Source organism: Eurosta solidaginis, chromosome 5, assembly GCF_040869045.1.
Source record: "Eurosta solidaginis isolate ZX-2024a chromosome 5, ASM4086904v1, whole genome shotgun sequence".
In the NCBI taxonomy this organism is placed as follows: domain Eukaryota; kingdom Metazoa; phylum Arthropoda; class Insecta; order Diptera; family Tephritidae; genus Eurosta; species Eurosta solidaginis.
Window position 1 is genome coordinate 202,493,201 of NC_090323.1, and position 23,396 is coordinate 202,516,596.

General features: G+C 37.4%; 2 protein-coding genes across 4 annotated transcripts in view; one reads left to right on the forward strand and one right to left on the reverse strand.

Annotated features, from left to right (window-relative positions):
- MCU (mitochondrial calcium uniporter) overlaps positions 1 to 23,396 on the reverse strand; it is a 472,202-nt gene that overhangs the window by 223,281 nt on the left and 225,525 nt on the right. The window lies entirely within an intron of this gene.
- jv (javelin) overlaps positions 1 to 23,396 on the forward strand; it is a 147,991-nt gene that overhangs the window by 76,174 nt on the left and 48,421 nt on the right. The window contains exons 2-3 of the mRNA XM_067789148.1: positions 4,711 to 5,117; positions 6,982 to 7,264. Of these exons, the coding sequence (XP_067645249.1) occupies positions 4,711 to 5,117; positions 6,982 to 7,264 (690 nt within the window). The remainder of the gene's footprint in view (positions 1 to 4,710; positions 5,118 to 6,981; positions 7,265 to 23,396) is intronic.

Here is a 23,396-nt window from a genome sequence, read left to right on the forward strand (position 1 = left end):
TGTACGATATGGGTATCAAATGAAAGGTGTTAATGAGTATTTTAAAAGTGGGTGGGCCTTAGTTCTCTGGGTGGACGCCTTTTCGAGATATCGCCATAAAGGTGGACCAGGGATGACTCTAGAATTTGTTTGTACGATATGGGTGTCAAATTAAAGGTATTAATAAGAATTTTAAAAGGGAGTGGTGGTAGTTGTATATGTGAAGGCGTTTTCGAGATATCGACCAAAATGTGGACCAAGGTGACCCAGAACATCATCTGTCGGGTACCGCTAATTTATTTATATATGTAATACCACGAACAGTATTCCTGCCATGATTCCAAGGGCTTTTGATTTCGCCCTGCAGAACTTTTTCATTTTCTTTTACTTAATATGGTAGGTGTCACACCTATTTTACAAAGTTTTTTTCTAAAGTTATATTTTGCGTCAATAAACCAATCCAATTACCATGTTTCAACCCTTTTTTCGTATTTGGTATAGAATTATGGCACTTTTTCCATTTTTCGTAATTTTCGATATCGAAAAAGTGGGCGTGGTCATAGCCAGATTTCGGCCATTTTTTATGCCAATAGAAAGTGAGTTCAGATAATTATGTGAACTGAGTTTAGTAAAGATATATCGATTTTTGCTCATGTTATCGTGTCAATGGCCGAGCGGAAAGACAGACGGTCGACTGTGTATAAAAACTGGGCGTGGCTTCAACCGGTTTCACCCTTTTTCACAGAAAACAGTTATTGTCCTAGAATCTAAGCCGCTACCAAATTTCACAAGGATTGGTAAATTTTTGTTCGACTTATGGCATTAAATGTATCCTAGACAAATCAAATGAAAAAGGGCGGAGCCACGCTCATTTTGAAAATTTCTTTTATTTTTGTATTTTGTTGCACCATATCATTACTGGAGTTGAATGTTGACATAATTTACTTATATACTGTAAAGATATTAAATTTTTTTGGGAGTGGTCGTTCTCCGATTTTGCTAATTTTTGTTAAGCATACATATAGTAATAGAAGTAACGTTTCTGCAAAATTTCATCATGAAATCTTCAACGAGTGCTAAATTACGCTTGTAAAACTTCTAAATTGCCTTCTTTTAAAAGTGGGCGGTACCACGCCCATTGTCCAAAATTTTACTTGTTTTCTATTCTGCGTCATAAGTTCAACGCACCTACCAAATTTCATCGCTTTATCCCTCTTTGGTAATGACATATCGCAATTTTTCGATTTTTCGAAATTTTCGATATCGAAAAAGTGGGCGTGGTTATAGTCCGATAACGTTCATTTTAAATAGCGATCTGAGATGAGCGCCCAGGAATCTACATACCAAATTTCGCCAAGATGTCTCCAAATTTACTCAAGTTATCGTGTTAACGGACAGACGGACGGACGGACGGACATGGCTTAATCAAATTTTTTTTCGATACTGATGATTTTGATATATGGAAGTCAATATCTATCTCGATTCCTTTATACCTGTACAACCAACAGTTATCCAATCAAAGTTAATATACTCTGTGAGCTCTGCTCAACTGAGCATAAAAAAGAGGAAAATAACTGGTGAAATTCGCTTAAAAATTTCACTGCAACATTTATTTGTTTTACAACTGTATATGCGTGTTCACAAATAACCCTGCAAAACATGTGATTAGTCTAGGATGAGTCCGGGATGAGTCGCAAAGGAGTATGCGACTAATGCCAGCTTTAATCTCTTTGCATGCGTTGAACTGTTCCCTTCTGTTTGAGCATGCCCTTTGAGGAGACTTATTTTACCCATTTAAAACCGAACGGGAACGATGGGACCAATCCTTTTTGTACCCATATGGGAACGAAAGACCACGAATCTCTTTTCTCGTCAAAAAGTGTAAGTTTTCGTTTGGTACTTGCAAAAAATTGTTAGATACATCTATGTAAAACAATTATTAAGTCGCCTGCTCATTCCAAGATATATCAGTGGAGAATAAAGGCACATAGCTTCAAGTCATTTAGGTTCGGTATAGGGCTCCGCATTTTTCTTAAATACTTCGAATCAATGACCTATAATCAATTCGTTGCCGCTTTTCTTATGTTTCTTAAACTGGGCTACATAGATTTCAACCTGACTAGTTCCAACTGTACCCAAAAGGGACTGGAGAGGATCAATTATGCACCAATGTAGACAAAAGAGATAAATCGGAGACCGCTATCTTTGTGTATTAGTCGCACTATTATTTGCAGGATAGCTATACGAAACCTCAATGGAATTTGTGCAAACTCTTCTCTGTACTAACTTCCTGATCATGTGGCTTACATAAAGTTAATAAATCATTAACAGTTTTTCAACTTATGCCACATTTAACTCCTTACATATGTACTCATGTACATACGTATATATGCACATTGGGTTGGGTCGGTTTGTATGGACGAAAGTTAACCTATATCGCGCCATCGATTTTTCGATAAGATTTCGGCTCAGGAAAAAAGTTCCACTACGCATACACAAAAAAATAATTTTTGAGCCTGTGAGAAAAAAGTCGATTTTTGACCAAAATTCTTCTAAATCTCCATAAAAGAATTTTTTTTTTAAACTGCGTTTACCAATTTTGCATTTGCCAATTGACACGAAAAAAATACATACTAAATGATTTGGAGCCTTGAAAATGAAAAAAAACATGCATGAAAAATCGAAAAAATTGATGAAATTTCGCAGGCTCGAAAATTATTTTTATATAACCACGCCCAATTTTTCGATATCGAAAATTTCGAAAACGGAAAAAGTGCGATAATTCATTACCAAAGACGGTTAAAGCGATGAAACTTAGTAGGTGGGTTGACCTTATGACACAGAATAGAAAATTAGTAAAATTTTGGACCCCGCCCACTTTTAAAAGAAGGTAATTTCAAAGCTTTGCAAGCTGTAATTTGGCAGTCGTTGAAGATATCATGATGAAATTTGACAGGAACGTTACTCCTATTACTATATGTTTGCCAAGGAAAAATTAGCAAAATCGAATTACGAACACGCCCACTTTAAAAAAAAAAATTGTTTAAAAGTCAAATTTTAACAAAATATTGAATATCTTTACAGTATATAAGTAAATTATGTCAACATTCAACTCCAGTAATGATATGGTGCAACAAAATACAAAAATAAAAGAAAATTTCAAAATGGGCGTGGCTCCGCCCTTTTTCATTTAATTTGTCTAGAATATTTTTAATGCCATAAATCGAACAAAAATTTACCAATCCTTTTGAAATTTGGTAGGGGCATAGATTTTATGACGATAACTGTGTTATGTGAAAATGGGGGAAATCGGTTGAAGCCACATCCAGTTTTTATACACAGTCGTCCATCTGTCCTTCCGCTCGGCCGTTAACACGATAACTTGAGCAAAAACTGACATATCTTTACTAAACTTAGTTTACGTACTTATCTGAAGTCACTTTATCTTGGTATAAAAAATGGCCGAAACCCAACTATGACCACGCCCACTTTTTCGATATCGAAAATTACGAAAAATGAAAAAATACCTTAATTCTATACCAAATATGAAAAAAGAGATCAAACATGGTTATTGGATTGGTTTATTGATGGGTGTGACACCTACCACATTAAGTAGAAAAGATGACAAAATTTCTGCAGGGCGAAATCAAACGCCCTTGGAATCTTGGCAGGAATACTGTTCCTGGTATTACATATATGTATAAATAAATTAGCGGTACCCGACAGATGATGTTCTGGGTCACCCTGGTCCACATTTTGGTCGATATCTCGAAAACGCCTTCACATATACAACTAAGGCCACTCCCTTTTAAAACCCCCATTAATACCTTTAATTTGATACCCATATCGTACAAACACATTCTAGAGTCACCCCTGGTCCACCTTTATGTTGATATCTCGAAAAGGCATCCACCTATAGAACTAAGGCCCACTCGCTTTTAAAATAATCATTAACACCTTTCATTTTATACCCATATCGTACAACACATATTGTCACCCCTGGTCCACCTTTATGGCGATATCTCGAAAAGGCATCCACCTATATAACTAAGGCCCACTCGCTTTTAAAATACTCATTAACACCTTTCATTTGATACCCATATCGTACAAACACATTCTAGAGTCACCGCTGGTCCACCTTTATGGCGATATCCTGAAATGGCGTCCACCTATAGAACTAAGGCCCACTACGTTTTAAATAATCATTAACACCTTTCATTTGATACTCATGTCATACAAACACATTCCAGGGTTACCCTAGGTTAATTTTGCTAAACGTTGATTTTCCCTTATTTTGTCTCCAAAGCTCTCAGCTAAGTATGTAATGTTCGGTTACACCCGAACTTAGCCTTCCTTACTTGTTTATTATATACTCAAATGGGCATACATAAATATATTAAAAAACACATACATACAATCTTATATTCAAACATGACTGCATACAAATATGTTACTAATTTAAAGTGTTCAATTAAGATGTTAATCAATTTTAATTTAAGCCCATAAAAAATTTTCTTCGTATTGAATAAGCTCACTGCGTATACTCGTAATTAGATTACGTAATCATTAAGAATATGCCACTTTTACATCACGCATAAGCCATTACATTAAGTTAAATGCACAGAGTTTAAAATTTTTTTTAACAACTTAAGTAAATGAATCATCGTTATTCAACAAAATTTCTCATTAATTTTTTGTACTTTTTCCAACCTCCCGTCCATTACCTTTCAGAAGAACCAAAGAGCTCACGTACAACTACGTGGATCGTGTTCGATTGGCTGAACGTTCGCTACAACAAGATTACAAATGTCCGACGCGTGGTTCCGGCTGGCGACACAACAATAAATCCATATCGCATTTAGATTTGGCCACAAGCTGTCACAGCACAGCTTTTGGTCCAAGTCATTGGTCTCATAATCGTCAGCTACGTCATTCACGTTCACTTGATTACGCACATTTACGAGAACGTTGTAAAGATCCTTTGAATATCGCAGAATTTTATTGGCGTTTAGATCCAGATGGTGATGATTTATATGAGGATGAATATGAAGATGACTTACCAGATGAAGAGGAAATAGTTATATCACGCTATAACGAAGAGCGCAGAGAAGAGCCAGGATATCGGGATTATAATTACGGTGAGTCTATTTGGTCAGTATATCTACTTCTTTATGTGTATCTTTGCTCATGGTATGCTATATGGGGAATACAGAATGTAAGCGTGAACGTAGTCACTACAATGTAGCATAATGTGGGAACAATGTACCTGACTGATTTGATATGATCGGAATCAGACAGCAACTCAAACAGGCAAGGAAAGGAAAGGAAATGAAAGGATAGGAAAGGAAATGAAAAGAAAGGAAATGAAAGGAAAGGAAATAAAAGGAAATGAAAGGAAAAGAACGGAAAGGAAAGGAAAGTAAAAGAAAGGAAAGGAAAGGAAAGGAAAGGAAAGGAAAGGAAAGGAAAGAAAAGGCAAAAAAAAATTTACTTTTTTTATGGTTGCTTTATAGACGAGCTATTCATTATTTATCGAAAACGTATCGATATATTTTTAAACACTTACGCGTTTTTCATCGAAAAGATCTCAATTTGTTATTGGAGCACAACCAATTTGTTATCAAGTTGTCGTAGATTTTAAATTAAAAGGGTATCGATTTGTCATCGGAGTGTTACAAATTTGTATTGAAAAATATTGTTCGATTTAGTACCGAAAGGTTATCGATTAAAAGGAAAAGAATTTTTGTCAAGAAATTGTTGACGTGTTATGGAAAAATTATCGATTTATGATCGAAAAGTGATTGATGTATTCAATAACGTTATCGATATGCTATCGAATATTATCGATTTGTTATCGGCGTGTTATCGATTTGTTACTGGATAGTTATCAATTTTTTCAAAGTTATCGGTTTCTTACTGTCTATAATATTGGCGATAAAAGATTAGAAGAAAGTCCATGGGTCGGCGATAACAGCCTCTCGATAATAATATGTCAGTATCGGTTGTTGCCAATAAGCCAACAAAGCTCATCTCAAATAGACCGAAATTATTTGCTTCTAGCAAAGTTACCCCTATTGCAGTTAAACTTAAACCCCTACTAGTTAATTTGAAAGAATCTGTTATCTATACCTACTCCTACATTTTAACACATGTAACCTCACGACTACTTGGTATGTACTCACACCTTTTTATAGAGCCGTTACTACATGAGGACTCTTATCTCTTCATTAGTGGTAAGCATTAATTTACGGAAATCATTAGTAGCGGTTACTGCTACAGTTAAAGTTAAGGTGCGATTGTTCTTGCTTTTAAGGTTTTTGTTACTTATCGGACTATGAAATCAGTTTCTGTTGTTGTTGTTGTTGTAGCGATAAGGTTACTCCCCGAAGGCTTTGGGGAGTGTTATCGGTGTGATGGTCTTTTTCCGGATATAGGTCCGGCACGCTCCGGTAACGCAGCACCATTGTGGTACTAGCCCGACCATCTCGGGAACGATTTATATAGCCACATTAAAAATTCAGGCCATCCCCCCTCCCCATCACCAAGTTGCATGTGGTTACTTCTATGATTATTTAACGGTTTCTTTTGTTGTTATGGTTATGGTAACTTGTTATTGGTAGTACGAATTTTGATCGTAGTGCTTTTGTTTAGCTATATTATATTAAAATAATTTGTTAAAACTAAACGATTGTGAGCACACAAAGAAATCTATTTGTACTATGGCACTATTGTGAATATTTGCACTGCATTACCGGCAGCTGCTACCATACGCCAGATGGTAGCGCAAGCTGTAAGTTGAATTGATTGATAGAACAGCTGATTTCTGTTGATATTTGATAAGAGATTTTTATATTGGTTGCGCAAGATGCGCACGGGGCCGGCTCGTATTTATGTAAGCCATAATTATATTTGTATCTTAACAGACTTTCTGTCTGTACTTAAGTTTGTACCTTATTCTAACACAAGTACTATATATCTTTCTCCTTAACCACTTCACCGTAGTTAATAACAACCAGCAACATCTACAACCACCGCATTTGCATCACAATACGAGTAGCAGTGGTGGTGGAGGCAATACAACAGGTCCAACAGCTGGCGCAGCAAATCTACAAGCTTTTGATTTTGGCAGCGAATCGTGCAGCTTACGTCGATCACGTAGCTTAGCCGTAATACGCGAGGAGACATTTAGCGATTTGCAAATTGCATCGCCAAACAATAATCGACGATCACAATTGATACCGCGTGCTCGCATTGTTAATCGGGGATTTATACGTGAGAGAGAGAGGTAAGAGCAAATACTTAAATATATTCTATTACCATATAGTGTAAGCACAAGCATACTTACACTTCATAGATGGGCACTTTGGGCAAACAATAATGCATAGTAATATTTTAAAAGATGGTTTTTTGGGAGATATTGCATTATCGTAAATATTTTTACTTTAGATACGAGTACGGAAATATCAAAAATATAAAATTTGTACTGAAAATGTTTCTTCATATGTACTAGACGCATTAACTGACTACCAAGATAGTAAATAAGTATATATTATAGACATTCTCCCGCGAAATCGCATTCGCTTAGTACATATTTGCCAGCAAAATATGTGAGCGAATTTCCATTAGCCCAAAATTGTGGCTCGCTAATATCAATTAGTATGAAATTCGCCACCGAATTCTAATTCTCATAAGATTTACGTTGAACTCACCTGCGAGTTTGCCTTAAAATTTGACAGACATTTTTAATTTGCCCAAAAATTGGCTAAAACTTTGCAAGTGAAAATATGATTATTTGATAATTTGGGAAAAATTTAAATAACTTGACATCAGGACGGACAAACTGACAGCTGTTACGATTGTAGCTTGTAAATCTCTTCAAAACCTTTTCTCCCGGGAGTGGGATTTGACCCCTACGTTGTTTGAAGTGTTACAAACGCATGCAGCCACATCATACCTTAGTTGTTGTAAACTTATCCCATGCATGAAAATAAAATAGTATATTAAGTTTGTCACGAATCTAAAAAGTGTAAGCCCTTAAAGGAGAAGAGATAGACCCACCAATAAGTCTATCAAAATGATCAGGATGACGAGCTGAGTTGATTTAGCCATGTCCATCTCTCTGGCTGCCCGTCCGTCTGTCTGTCTGTTTGAACGCAAACTCGTCCCACAATTTTTTAGATATTTTGGCGAAATTTGGTGAGCTGGTACATTTGGGCGTCCGATTGATTATCGGACCAATTTTTCGAAAAATAGTGGTTTTGTCATTTATTTCCCATTTTGACAGGTAGAAGATTAAAAATTCTCATTACGTATAAAGCATAAATTGTTGTCTGAAAAATTGTTTAAGATGGGTTGTAAACATATATAATATATATCACATAGAATTAATTGTTTCGATTTTATGAATTTCAACACATTAGTATTCAGCTCCATTTATTAAAGATATTAGACAGTCCCGTCCTTACTTGTTATACTCAGATGAGCAGAGCGCATAACGGTACCCCGTAACGGCATAAACTATTCGAGATAGATATAGACTTCCATATATCAAAATGATCTGGGCGAAAAAAGAAATTCATTCAGCCGTGTCCGTCCGTAAACACGATAACTTGAGTAAATATTGAGGTATCTTAATGAAATATGGTATGTAAGTTCCTTTGAAAAGAAGGTAATTTAAAAGTTTTGCAAGCTGTAATTTGGCAGCTGAGTATGTAATGTTTGGTTATACCCGAACTTAGCCTTCCTTACTTGTTTTTAGTTCAGCTCTTCACAAAATTTTTAATATCCAATCGATCAAAAAAGCGATTAAACGATATTTGGTAAGAACATTATTTCTAAGGCCGTAACTGTTTCATAGCTGCTAACGGAAAACTATATTTGCATATATATAGGTAGTATGCTTCAGCTTTAATATCAGTGAAAGCCTTCCCTTTCATATTTCGTTTACATTTCCTATATTTCTTAATATATGTGTTGCCATTATTTAGTTCTCTAAATTGGTTTATGCCAACTCACTGAACCTTTCAATGGTTGGTAGTTTCACATATCTTAAAATTGTTTCGGTATTAGTGGTTATTATATCAATTTTGTTGGGAAAAGTCTTTAATGTCAGTATCGATGAAATATTCCGATTACTGACTCCTCATACATTAAATTCCAACTGCAGTTTTCCCACATATGACATTAACACAAAATTGTTTCCACATTATCAAATGTATACTATCATGTGTAGGTGTGGAAGAGCAGTCAGCGTCATGCGGCGACTAAAATGTATTTGTTTATTACATATTTTTAATGTGCCAGATATAATTTTATGTGCACTTTTACTGTATCTTAATATTGTTAGCAAATTATTCAGTAAAATATATGCCAAGAGCATTTGGAAATTAGTCAAGTGGGTAATTAGAATTTGGACGATAATTATATACTGGAAAAGAAACTTAACATTGCACATACATATGAAGGGGAGTTTAAACATATTGCAATACTTCATTCTACTTATAATACCTAACACCTGAGAGAAAGCATGTTAAGTATACAGAGTTTTTGGGTACGTCTAAATGGACAAGATGTTGCTCATACGCTATGTTGAACCAACACCAAGTACTTTTGATATCGAAAGTTCTAAGTAAAACAAAAAAAATACATTCGCGTTACATCGATTTTTTAAGTTTTCACCTTTATTTTGAACAAAATTTGTTCTATATCTGACAACCACTTCTCCGACTCTTTATCTTTGATGGTTAGATGCATAAACACGTACCTGAAAGAATAAAGAAATAAATTTCAATTAGTTTTCAATAAAGCATTTCACTATAGTTTTAATGTTGTCCACATACATATATGTACAGTTCTTGTTTTTCATTTTCGACAACTTAAGAAATAACTTATATAAAATTTTGCTTTGTTATATTCAGGGCTGCCCAAAAATTTTTATATTCAAGTGCAAATCACAATACATGTACAAAATTATATGTACAATGAAACTTTTTATATTAAAAAAAAAATCCTTTAAATGTTCAAAGAATTTTGATGGTCCCCAAAATGAATAAACTTTGAATGAAAATTTTTTTCAATGCTACAATATTTTTCAAAATTTTTTTGGGGTCAATTTGTTAGTTTAGATTTGAATATCATACTGAAGTTGGCTTGGCTTGAAATTCAGGCACTTTATTGTGCGGGCATATGGGAGTGCTAGGAAAATTTTTTTTCCCCAGCAAACGTTAAGAGCCAAGGAATAGTCAGAAAGGAATCCTAATTCAGATCGTTTACGCTCATAATGATCTCATTTATGAGTCCGTAATGAAAGTATTTCCCTTCGTGCAATGGTCCTCGGATATGAGCCTTCTTTCATACATTATGTGAATCTAAATAAGAGTCCGATCAGGCTCCCATTACGCTTATAAACAACAAATTATTTGCTTCTTATATGAGTATTTTCGAGGTCATTTATGTGATTTATATTAAGAATTAAGATTGCTCAGGTCAGGGCGGACTTTGGATGCATGGCATTAAGAATGGAGAAGCATATCCTAAATATTGGTTGGGAAACAGGAACTCCAAAGGAAACCCATAAAATGGTTAGGGCATATCGACGTCACCTCTAATCCAATACATAGATGGCGCTATAGATCAACCAGGGCAAACCACGGAGGCAATTGTGTGGCTACAATGATACAGGGCGAAATACTTACATTGTTAAAATGCTGATCATTACGGAGACGATTGGAGAGAAGCGTCCATGCCAATTTAATTCAGCAACAGCAAGACACGTTATAAACTATGATTTTTATTAAATTGAATATGACAGACATTTTTTCAATATAAAATATGAATATTTGTTCACAAGTTGCCTTGTTTGCTGAGCACTCTGGGTAAGAATTTATAATTTTTCATTCTATCGGAAACACAAAAGTGTCCTGTAAGATCATATTTTTGAGACTCATATTTTTCACATATTTCGGACTCATATTAGATTCCTAAATTATGAGCGCTCCGAGAATGTTTGAAGGGTTTATATTCAAAATGTGAATTTGTATCTGCACCTATTCTTCAGAGCAAAACAAAAACAAAAGTGCTACGAGTGTATATGGGTTGAACAGCTCTGGATATATTAGAATTGATTGGGCTACAAAAATGCACTTCAGAAAACTTTAAAAATAAAGTTCGAATTTTTTCAAAAACAGTATTTAATAAGCGAGGCGTGCTCACATTGCTTTATACAATTGTTTTTATACTCAGCGTGCTTTGCACACAAAGTATATTAACTTTGATTGGATAACGGTTGGTTGTACACATATAAAGGAATCGAGATAGATATAAGACTTCCATATCGTCGCCTGATTGGCAGAAGCATGAATGTGCCAAAGTGAAAATGTTGGGAAATCGAGTTTCAAAGTTTATTGCTCCCTCGAAATTAGAAGAATTAGTTTCTAATGTAAAAGTGTATCTACAGATTATATTCACACTCCCTGAGTAAAATAATTATAAAAAAAAAATCGTCATACAACTGTGTGTGAACCTCGAAAAGTTTTGGTGAGTTACGAGCTCCTCTAATAATTTGTGCCCAACCTTCAGGCACGTATACCAGAACATTGGAACATACGAATGTGTGCAGTTCTCACTTTTTTTCAAAAATTCTTTAGCCATATCAACGAATGTGTCATACAAACATGAAAATAATTACCTTTTTGCCAGCCAGAAACATGAATGTGCTACATTAATTTTTCTGGCTCAACTTTGTGTGATTGAATTGTACATTCATGAAAATGGCACTGCAAATTATTGGGGTTTCCATTTCGTAGGAAGCTATGGAGAATCTAACCTAGAGAACCTAGAGAATCTAAAGGGTAATATAACGAGGCCTATAACACAAAATCGGAAAAATTGAATATTCATGCTTCTGATTAGTGGGCGACGATATATCAAAATTATCAGTATTGAAAAAAATTTGATTAAGCCATGTCCGTCCGTCCGTCCGTCCGTCCGTTAGCACGATAACTTGATTAAATATTAAGATATCTTCACCAAATTTGGTACACTGGCTTATCTGGACCCAGAACAGATTGGTGTTGAATATGAGCGAAATCGGATGACAACCACGCCCACTTTTTATATATATAAAATTTTGGAAAACACAAAAAACATGATAATTTAGTAAATAATACACCTATAATGTTGAAATTTGACATGTGGGCTCATATTGGGACTCTTGATACAAATTTGGAAAAAAATTTTAAAATGGGCGTGGCACCGCCCACTTGTGATAAAATCAATTTTACAAATATTATTAATCAGTACCTGGGCGACCGAGCTTTGCTCGGCAATCTTCGAGTATGCCGCATAACTTGCTTTGTTCTACATGCCATCAATCATTAATCAAACTCTACTTTTTTATATGCACATATATTATATATTTTTACTTACCAATATTTGATTTCCTTAAAAATAGATTTCAAAAACATATCAAACATGCACGCAAAATGAACTGGAATCAAACATTTGAAATGGGTAATTCCAGCCTATAGTATAAGCGATTGTTATGATAATTAGTGAAATCGATAACTAAGTTATTTAGATCGAGTATCTTCATGCGCCGAATTATTAATTTCAAACATTTTTTAGTTACACACTATGAAAGTCTCACAATTTTATTACATTCCAAAAACTTGTAAATTTCACGAATGACAACTATCAGTTAGTTTAATTAAATGTCAACTCACTTCCCTAGGCGCCATCTGTTCGTAAGTAGTTAAATGTTTAGATGCCGTTTTAAAATTGAACATATGCCTCTAGTGTTCAACGGTAGAAAATTACCTTGGTGAGATATCTTTCTGCTACGGTGAGAAATCTTTCTAATAGTAAACTGTGAGAAATTGCAATTACTCATTTCATGTTTGCCAAAAATATGCATTTAAATATATTTTGCTAGAATTTGCCACGAAGCCTTGATATTGCAATTCAATTTTATTAGCGTGTAAGAAATTTAGAAAATTAAGTCGAATCATGTGTATGATTTTTTTACGAAGATTTTTAACTTTAATGTTCTCCTTTAAAGCTTTAATAGAATATGAGCAAATACAGTAAATGGACGGGATCGATTAAAGACCACGGCAACTTATATATAAAACAAGCTTAAAAGGGTCATAGACTAGAATAATAAGCTATAACTTAGCAAAAAATAGTTTTGAATCAATGATATTTCATTTATCAAGTTTTATTGTAAGAGCAAATGGGAAAACATTTTTTTTAAACGGGCGGTGCCACGTTTTATGTAGAAAAGTAATTTACCTGAAATGAAATGTACAATTAAAGCTCACACTGAGTTTATAATGTTCAGTCACACCCGAACTTAGACACCTTTACTTGTTGTTATTGATATTACAAAAAAAATTGCAAAGTTTATTTCGGCTAAAAAATAGATGCGAGATTTTTCTTAAATCATTGAAAATAAAAAAGAAGAAAAAAGAAGAATATAGTTGACGAAATTTTATAAAAAATTACCACTGCTATTTTTCTGTTCGCTTCTGAAAGTAGGGCGGGCAATTTTGGAGGACGAAACTATTTCGGGACTATTTTCGTACTTTTTCAGGATCATTTTCGAACTGTCTTTTAATTATATTGGAATAATTTCTCGACTGTTGGGGTATGACCTACAAGATAACTTCGGGACTTATTGGACCCTTCCCAAAGCTGTGCTTGGAATCATTCTAGGACTACTGATTATTCTAGGAATCTTTTCAGGGCTATTTAAAATATTTAAGGACAATTTCCGAACCTAATAGGGATTTCTTTCGGGACCTTTTCGGTATTTTTTCGGATGAGTTTCTTAGTTGTTTTCGAAATAATATCGCAATCATATTTAGATTATTGCGCAGTAAATTTGAGCTTATCTTTCCACAATTTCGGTATTGTTTTCGATATTATTGTTGTGGGTTTGGTTTTGGATCCATTTCGAGGCGGTTTACAAAACATATCGAAACTATACCGAGATTGCTTTCAAAATGATCTCGGGATAAGTTTTGTGATATTTCGAACCCATTTCGGGAATATTTTTGGGTAATTTCGTGAGTATTAATCTTAAAAAGTGACGATCTCATCTCAAAGGAGCCAGCGAATGTATGCCAAATTTGCTGTGCAATTGAGTCACAGAGGCAAATGTTTAGATAACCCGATATCCATATATCGCGATATTTAGGTACCCAAACTTTCATATTGATTTTCGTTTATACAATTTTGAAAAAATTAGCAGATTTTGGTATTACAGGATTATTTAGATATTATTATCGGGATCACCTCAGGATCATTTTAGGACTTTCTTTTGGATTTATTAGAACACTTTCATGGATATTATTTTTGGACATTTAAAGGGTCGCTTTGGTACTTTTTGATCATTTTGGGATCGTCTGAAGACTGTTTTAATATTATACTTTGGAAAGTTTCGGAAATATTTTAAGATTCACATTAGGAATATTTTGGATATTTTATGTTTTTATATTTCCTGTTGCGGATGGAGTTGCGGGTGTAGGCTGATATATTGTACTTCAAAAAATTCATTTTACAAGCAAACGCAGCCTTGAATACTAAAAAACTAATAGAAACGAACAAAACTGTAGAGTAATTGTTATTAAGAATTAAAAAAGCAAATTGTAATTGATAATGCTGTTCCTATTATTAGCTAAATTTTTTTAAGAAAACTTGAAGGTAGTCATATCGTGGAGATAAGTACATATTCAAATGTATTCATCTTCATACATATGCATATGGGGTATTCCATCCCATTTCGACCAATTTTGAACCCGACCCCTTTAGAATTGGCTGAAAGTGTTTCTTCTTTTTCTAGCTTACGAAAGACGTTTTTCAGAATTTTTTCAAATTTTTTCATCCAACTCAAAAAAAGTTATGAATTTAAAAAAAAACGGTGTTTTTTCAAAATGCTATAACTTTTTCAAAAATTGACCGTTTTTTAAAAAATTGGGTTTTAAATGTACTTTTGGGAAAAAATACAAAAAAGTTTTTAAAGTTTTTTTTTTGTAATTTTTCAGTTTTTCGAGATTTTTCGAATTTCGCCATTTTTTTTTTTTTATTTAATTGAAAAAAAAACTTTAAAAATTTTTTTGTATTTTTTCCGAAAAGTACATTTAAAAACAAATTAAAAAAAAAAGATCCCAAACGGTAAATTTTTGAAAAAGTTATAGCATTTTGAAAAAAAACACCGTTTTTTTTTTTAATTCATAACTTTTTTTGAGTTGGATGAAAAAATTTGGTAAAATTCTGAAAAACGTCTTCCGTAAGCTAGAAAAAGAAGGAAAACTTTCAGCCAATTCTAAAAGGGTCGGGTTCAAAATTGGTCGAAATGGGATGGAATACCCCATATACATTGTCATGTATAATATATGCACTTTTACTATCTGTAATAATTTGTTCTCAACACAACTTATCCGGTCACAACAAACCACTTAATAATAGCGTACACATAATAGAAGCTAACGAGTTGTAGCGTATTGTGTTGGAGGGGGGCTTGACTCAGCTGATCATAGAATTAAACAAATCGCGTGTACCGCATAACGCTTATGACTATCTAACTTTTCAATTGCTTTTACGTCAAGCTGTCATAATTGCAAGTAAAGTCCGCTTGAGGGAGGGAGAGATAGCTTAACTTGTTTTATTTAGATGAGAATAAATGTACAGGTAGTCAGTCGATCGTATGCTAAACTCTATTCCAACCGACTATGACAACGATAACAACGAAGACTGCAGAGCCATATAGACAAACGAGCTGTTAGCAAACATTTCAACTTGAAAAAGTTTAGTATTAAGCGGTGACGCGTACACGTAGGACATTTTATTAAGTTAATATGAAAAAGTTTATTCAAACAAACGTGTTCATCGGCTATTTTTCAACAACTTTATTTAATAAATACTGACACTGAAAGGTAGTGACTGCAAAGGCTTAGACAAAAACAAATTATGGATTTTGTAAATTTAAGTTTTATTAAAAAACTTCGAAGGCACAAAAAAGTTTGCTTTTTGCTATGTACTGGTTATTTGAAATGAAAAAGTTTGGTTGTTTTAGTTTTTGTGAATTTTTGAATGTATTTGTATTAGACTGGGTCGATTTATTAACCGATATCACGCAGGAAAAAAGTTCCACTACGCATACCCAAAAAATGTATTTTCGAGACTGCGCAAATAAAGTGGAGAAAGGGTAAACTTTTCGACCAAAACACTCCCCAAAACCCAAAAAATATTTTTTTTTCCAAAAAGCTGTTACGCCAACGTTTTTACAAAAGTTTTTTGAAAAAAAGAATATATTTTTTGGGTTTTGGGTAGTGTTTTGGTCGAAAAATTGACGCTTTCGCCATTTTTTTTTCGCAGGCTCGAAAATTATTTTTTGGGGTATGCGTAGTGGACCTTTTTTTTCCTCAGGCCAAATTATATCGAAAAATCGATGGCGCGATATCGGTTAACTGTCGTCCATACAAATCGGACCAGGTTCATGTACATACATTCGTGCATACAGAGATGTGCCGAGACAGAGAGTCGATAGTTTTGGAATAAATAAAAAAAAAGTAAAAATTGTTCCAGGGTAGTTTACACCAAATAATTAGGTTAGGTTAGGTTGAGGACCTCACATAGACTGAATAAGTCCGTAGTGTTAACAGAAATTTGTTTTTAACGACCGGTTTTTCAACCCTATCAAAACCATGACCTATGTTATAAAATAACTTCGTCCTCTTGGCAAATACTAGAAGCTTCCTCGGATTTAAGCCACTTGCTGCTTCTAGATCTGACAGCTGTATCACTCCTAATAGCTGGAATCTTAGCCTGGCAAGCTCAGGGCAAGAGCACAAAATGTGCTCGATCGTTTCCTCCTCCAGCCCGCACTTCCTATACCGGCTATCACTGACTAAACCTAATTTAAAGACATGTGACGCCAGAAGGCAGTGTCCAGTCAGAATACTCGTCATGAGTCTACAGTCCTCTCTTTTTAATGATAGAAGCAACTTTGTTAGTCTAAGGTTGCAAGACCTGCACATAATCTTCGACAGTTTACAGCCCCGCGCTCGAGCCACGCCTTTCCTGCTTGGTCGATTATGTGCACCTCTCGCCTTCCTTAATTTCGCCCAGTCTAATTGGGACGTCTACGGAGCAAGCTTCAAGGGATGCGCCCCTTTTAGCCAGTTCATCCGCGTTTTCATTCCCATCTATTCCCATATGCCCTGGGACCAAATATAGATGTATGCTTCTCCCTGTCCCGATTCTCTCCAGGGACTGCTTACACTCGAACGCATTTAGATGCTGCGCTATGGGATATTATTGTCCTAATTGCTGCCTGACTGTCAATATAAAAGTTAACACGATTGCAGCTTGGGCTATTTTCTTCCAGGGTTTCTACTGCGTTGGTTACGGCTACTATTTCCGCTTGGAAAACGCTACAGTAATCCGGCAGCCTGTAGAATCTGTTTATTTCCGGATCAGCACAGTATACCGCAGACCCTACTCCTTCCACTACTTTGGAACCATCTGCGTACACATGTATCGCCTCGTCCACCATTTGAGCACCCTTGCGAGAACCGTCCACCTCTATTGTGGCCTTAAGATCGCCCTCGAAGTGCAGATAGGGAATCAGGTAGTCTGTTCGTCTTGTGATTGATGACGCTATACTACTATGGCCGTATGCGCGGTGCTCAAGCTGTTCCAAAGCACCGAGCCTGGCCGCAGTTGTTAACGCTATGTTCTTTGCTACCAGGTCTACAGGTGGAATGTGTAGAATGGCATACAGTGCAGCTGTCGGGGTTGTTTTCAGGGCTCCCGTAATGCTAATCATCGATAGCCTGCATACCCCTCTAATTTTTTTAGGTAGGTTGTTTTTTGTGTGGTTTCCACCAAACAAGAACACCATAGTATAGAACAGGGCTTACAATCGCCAATGAGAAAGAGAGGACGATAAGCCCCACGTACACCCCAGCATTCTTTTACATGCATAAAGTGCCGTTGAAGCCTTCTTCACCCTCTATTTCACGTTGAGCTTCCAAGACAGCTTACTGTCTAGGATGATTCCTAGATACTTTGTGCAAGATTTCTCCTGTAGGGTCACCCCTCCTAACTTAGGCCTGAACCAATTTGGGATCTTGTACCTCTTTGTAAACAAGACCATATCCGTCTTATCCGCGTTGACTTTCAACCCGACATTTGATACCCAGGTATGAATATCCCGAGGCGCCCGACCCATCAAATAGCTAATCGTTGGAAGGCACTTTCCACTTATGACAATTGCAACGTCATCCGCGTAAGCCGTAAGTTTTACGGGTCCCTCATCAAATCGCCTGAGCAGTTGGTTGATGACCAGCGTCTGTCATACAATTTCCATTGTGATGTAAACTTCCTGCAATTTAACATGCAGCCGATACATCCCGTTAAGGCTGGATGTACTTTAATGCAATTAATACCATCCCTAATCGCCCATTTAGAAACATTATTGAAAGACCCGGCAATGTCCAAGAAGACTCCTAGAGCATATTCCTTATATTCCAGAGCTTTCTCTATGCTTATTACCACCCTATGCAATTCGGTGTCTACCGACTTGCCTTTGGTGTATGCATGTTGTGTTGTGGAGAGCAGTTTTCATCCACGCTGGACTTTATGTACACATCTATCAGCCTCTTAAAGGTTTTGAGCAGAAATGATGTTAAGCTAATGGGTCTATAATCTTTGGGATACACATGACCGATCTTCCCCGCCTTTGGTAGGAAAGCTACACGAGCAGTTTCCCAGAGTGTGGTACATGATTCAGTCTTATGCACCCATCGAATATTATTTTAAGCCATTCCACGACCGCCCTACTTGAAACTTGTAGCATGGCCGGGAATATACCATCTAGTCCCGGCGATTTAAAGACAGAAAACGTCTTCACTGCCCATTCGAGCTTGGCACCGGTCACCAAGCCCGACACTGCTCGCTCCGTGATCGAAGTGTGAGTGCTGTCTGCTAGCTCTTCCAATCCATCTCCCCATGGGAAATGTGTATCGAGAAGCACTTCAAGGGATTCCTCACTATTACGTGACCATTCCCGTTCTCTTTCTTTATTAGTCCCTGGACTATATTTCCCCTTGCTAGGACTTTTCTCAACCGTGCTGTTTCGCTGGAGCACTCTATGTCCGTACAGAAACTTTTCCATGAGATTCTCTTCGCCCTAGAAATTTCACGCTTGTAGATCCTCAGTAGATCCCTGTACTCGTCCCGACACGCTTTGCTTTCCACGGTCTTTGCTAGCTTAAACATTTATTTTACCTGTCTTCTTAGAAGACTCAGCTCATTGCCCCACCATGGCGGCTTAGCCTTTCCTCTGAATCTTCTTAGAGGGCAGGCTATGTTATACGCAGTCATAAGCGTCCTAGTTAGGAATTCATTAGACTCCTCCAGTCTTGCCACCTCTTTGGGTTGTCCCAGTTTCGTTTCTATATGTTTCTGGAATTTAGTCCAGTTTGTTGACCTAGGGTTTCTAAAGGTTCCTCCCTTCTCTACCCTCTTTGGGGGGATGCTGAAGCTGATATGCGCATGGTCGGAGAAGGACGGTCTATCAAGAACCATCCAATCATACTTTGATATATCACGTTCGGAGCTCACTTTAATATCCAGAACATTGCTGGATGTTGGACCAATGTATGTAGGGACATTTCCCCTGTTGGCTGTCTGCAAATTGGTTTGCAGGATGTAACAAAGTAGAGATTCGCCTCTCTCGTTCGTATCTGCTCCTCCCTACGCATTGTGGTGCGCATTTGCATCTGCGCCTATGACCAACCGCCCTTTGCGCCCTTCCTCCTGTACTAGCCTTTTGCACTCCATCGGTGGAACCTCCGCAGCATGGGCCATGTAGCAGGACGCCAGGATAAATGCCTGCTTATTCTTTTGCCCAACGGCCACCGCTACGAGATCCTCAGTGGTGTAGTTAGGCAGCATATATGAATGCAGCTGTTTCCTTACCATTACTACAGCTCGCACCCGTCCTTCCGTTTGCGCGTAGTAAACGCCAAACCCGCGCGCGCTAAGTCCAGAAACCTTTCCTCCCCATGAGAGCGACGGCTCCTGGATCAGCGCCACGTCAAACGAACCCTCCTCAAGGGTTAGTGGAATTCGCTCGACGCAACTTTACTGTGTTGGGGGTTTATCTGTGGGACCCGCAGCGCCATTGGGCTGTTTGTCCCCCTCCAGCACCTTCATCGTGACGTCGTCGTCCTCCTCTTGGCCTTTTGGTTTAGAGTGTTCGAAGCCCCCTTTAGCCTCTTGTAACTGTTGTGCCGGGTGTTCCTCTGTGCGACTCACAGCACCATCTGGCTGCTGGTCTTCTTCTAACACCTTCGTGGTGACTTCGGCTACCTCCACCTGTCTTTTTCCCCCTTAGGCTTTTGAGGTCTTTTTCGACTTCAACCACCTCCATCGTGTTAGGATTTTTATCCTCGGGACTTCTTTTCCTGAGTCGCATATATATTTTGCCTGTACCAAAGGACATTTTGCCAAACTGCGTGTACAATATATCCTCCGCCTGCTTGTTTATTTGGAAGATGTAGAACTGACCTTCCTCCGTAGGCCGAGATACAGTAAGTACCTTCCAATCCTGTGTCGGTATGTTCGGATTCTGATTCTGCAGAAGTCGCAGTGTATCCTCCGACTTTATCACGCATGGTATCCATACCTTAACTTTTGGTACCGTGGGGATTTGCGCTTTATCCGCCACCTCAAACCGCGCGTTCGTGCCTTGCCTTTGGAGGTTTGGAACTACTTCATCCAGCCACCGCAAGCTCGCAATGTTGTCGCACACTATCATGTTCACACCATTATACCATCCCCACGAATCAAAGGTTGGAAGGGGCTTACTCGGTTGTTCCCGCATCATCTTAAGCATTAAGCTAATAAACTCCCTTTCTACAGATCTCCACCTTTCAGTAGTCATCTGTCCGAAAGGACTGCTAGGATCAAGCAGCGTCACAGTCAGTGACTGCTTTGCCACATCACTCATCTTCTCGGGAAAAGCCGGAGTCTTAGTGTTAACTCCCTTTGGCACCTCCGAGAAAGCCGGAGTCTTAGCCTTAACTCCCTTTAGCACCTCCGAGAAAGCCGGAGTCTTAGCGTTATCTCCCTTTGGCTTAGCTCCTACTTTCGTAGTTGGAACTTCGCTCTGACTCGCAGCTTTCGAGATAGCTGCTACCTCGCTATTGGGGCCCATCTATCTTACAGCTTTGGGCCTACTTGTCTTGTCTATGCGACTGCCCTGCCTCGCGGCTCTGGGACTTGGTCCTTTCTCCCTCTTGAAAGCAGGCTTGTCGCCTTCCGCCGAACGTTGCCTCTTCATTCTGGTATTCGACGCTTCTTCCTCCTCGTACCGGTTGCAGAACCAAGGGTTTCTAGCAGCAAAACTTTTGAACTGCCTTCGACCTACTTCTACCGCCACATGGGCCCATTCCTACCGCTCCACCTCCACTTCTCTTGGGTCGACCACTGCTCCCAGGCGTTGGACAATTCTTAGTGCTGCACGGTACTGCGAGAGAGCTGTTTTACCAAATAATTAAGTATAATTAAAAAAAAAAAAAGTAGGAAAAAAACGTAAAAAGTCGGATATTTTTGTACTGATTTTTCCATACGATCTGAATAGCGACAGCCAAAAAAAATTTTATAGTATTTCCCGGTCCTAACACATTGGAATACGTGCACAAAACAAATGAGAAAAATCTAATTTGATAAAGTCGAAAATTGTGGCAAAGTTTTCCTTGTCTGTGTCCCCCGGCAAGGCAATAATGTATGAACGGAAATTAGTTGGATATATTCGACATAAACTACTACGTATATACCAGATGTCAGGAACTTGCTGTGCGCCATCTAGGACGACCTCGATGCCTTTGAACCTTTAACCAGAGCTGCTCAACTTATACACTTACAGCACTTTTGTATTTGATTTGCCCTAAGTAATAGGCACAGATACAAATTCACACGTTGAATATAAAAAAAAAAAAAATTTATAACACTCCCATATTCCCTCACATATAAATTCGATTCATATGAAAGTGCCTAACTTTTACATCTAGCTAACATAATTCCAAGTTAAGCCCGCTTGAAGGAGGAAGAGATAGCTGAACTTGTTTTTTATATAAATTACAGTAAATGTACAGGTAGTAAGTCGATCGTATGCTAAACATTACTCCAATTTCTGAAATATGCAATTTGAAACCAAATCCCATATCTCTCTGGTTCTACCCTATTGAAACTGCTACTTTCCTAAAACTCCTGTAAGCGATCATACCTATTGTATGGGGTGAACACCAATACAAGAAGAAGAAGCCCACGTTGAATCTTATATGTCAGTCTACCTCCTCCTTCCTCGAGGAGCAGGATTCACCATGGCGAGATGGGGTTGACAACTGACTTGGAGAAGCTACAAACAACTCCTTGAATGGGTTGGCCTACGCAATCACTTAAATGCGCTGAGAGGCATTATTCACTCAATAATCCAATGAAATGAAAAATACTGCCATGTCCCAATTGGTAGAGGTATGTAACTGATACTCCTCGAATGCCTGCCATACGGTGAAGACAAGCACGGCCGATTGATATATACAGACTAGGGGAACTACTAAATAATTTAAGGAAGGACATCACTGGGATCTTGGCTTAAAGGATTGCACGAAGCGGAAATTATGTGCCACCTGTGCGAATACCCAACTCTAACACACATCAAGTTTCACTTTCTGTGCAGATTTATAATATCGGAATGTAAGGATATTGCGAACTGCGCCGTAGAGGATATCAGAAGATCTTCGTCTAAACCAAATATATATTAAAACAAGTAAGGAAGGTTAAGTTCGGGTGTAACCGAACATTACATACTCAGTTGAGAGCTATGGTGACAACATAAGGGAAAATAACCATGTAGGAAACTGAACCGAGGGTAATCCTGGAATGTGCTTGTATGACATGTGTATCAAATGAAAGGTACTAAAGAGTATTTTATGAGAGAGTAGGCCATAGTTCTATAGGTGGACGCCATTTAGGGATATCGTCATAAAGGTGGATCAGGGTTGACTCTAGAATGTGTTTGTATGATATGGGTATCAAATTAAAGGTATTAATAAGGGTTTTAAAAGGGAGTGGTGGTAGTTGTATAGGTGGTCGCCTTTTCGAGATATCGGCATAAAGGTGGACCAGGGGTCACTCTAGAATGCGTTTTTACAATATGGGTATCAAACGAAAGGTGTTCATGAGTATTCTAAAAGGGAGTGGGCCTTAGTTCTATAGGTGGACGCCTTTTCGAATTATCGCCTAAAAGGTGGACCAGAGGTGGCTCTAGAATGTGTTTGTACGATATGGGTATCAAATTAAAGGTATTAATGAGGCTTTTAAAAGGGAGTGGTGGTAGTTGTATA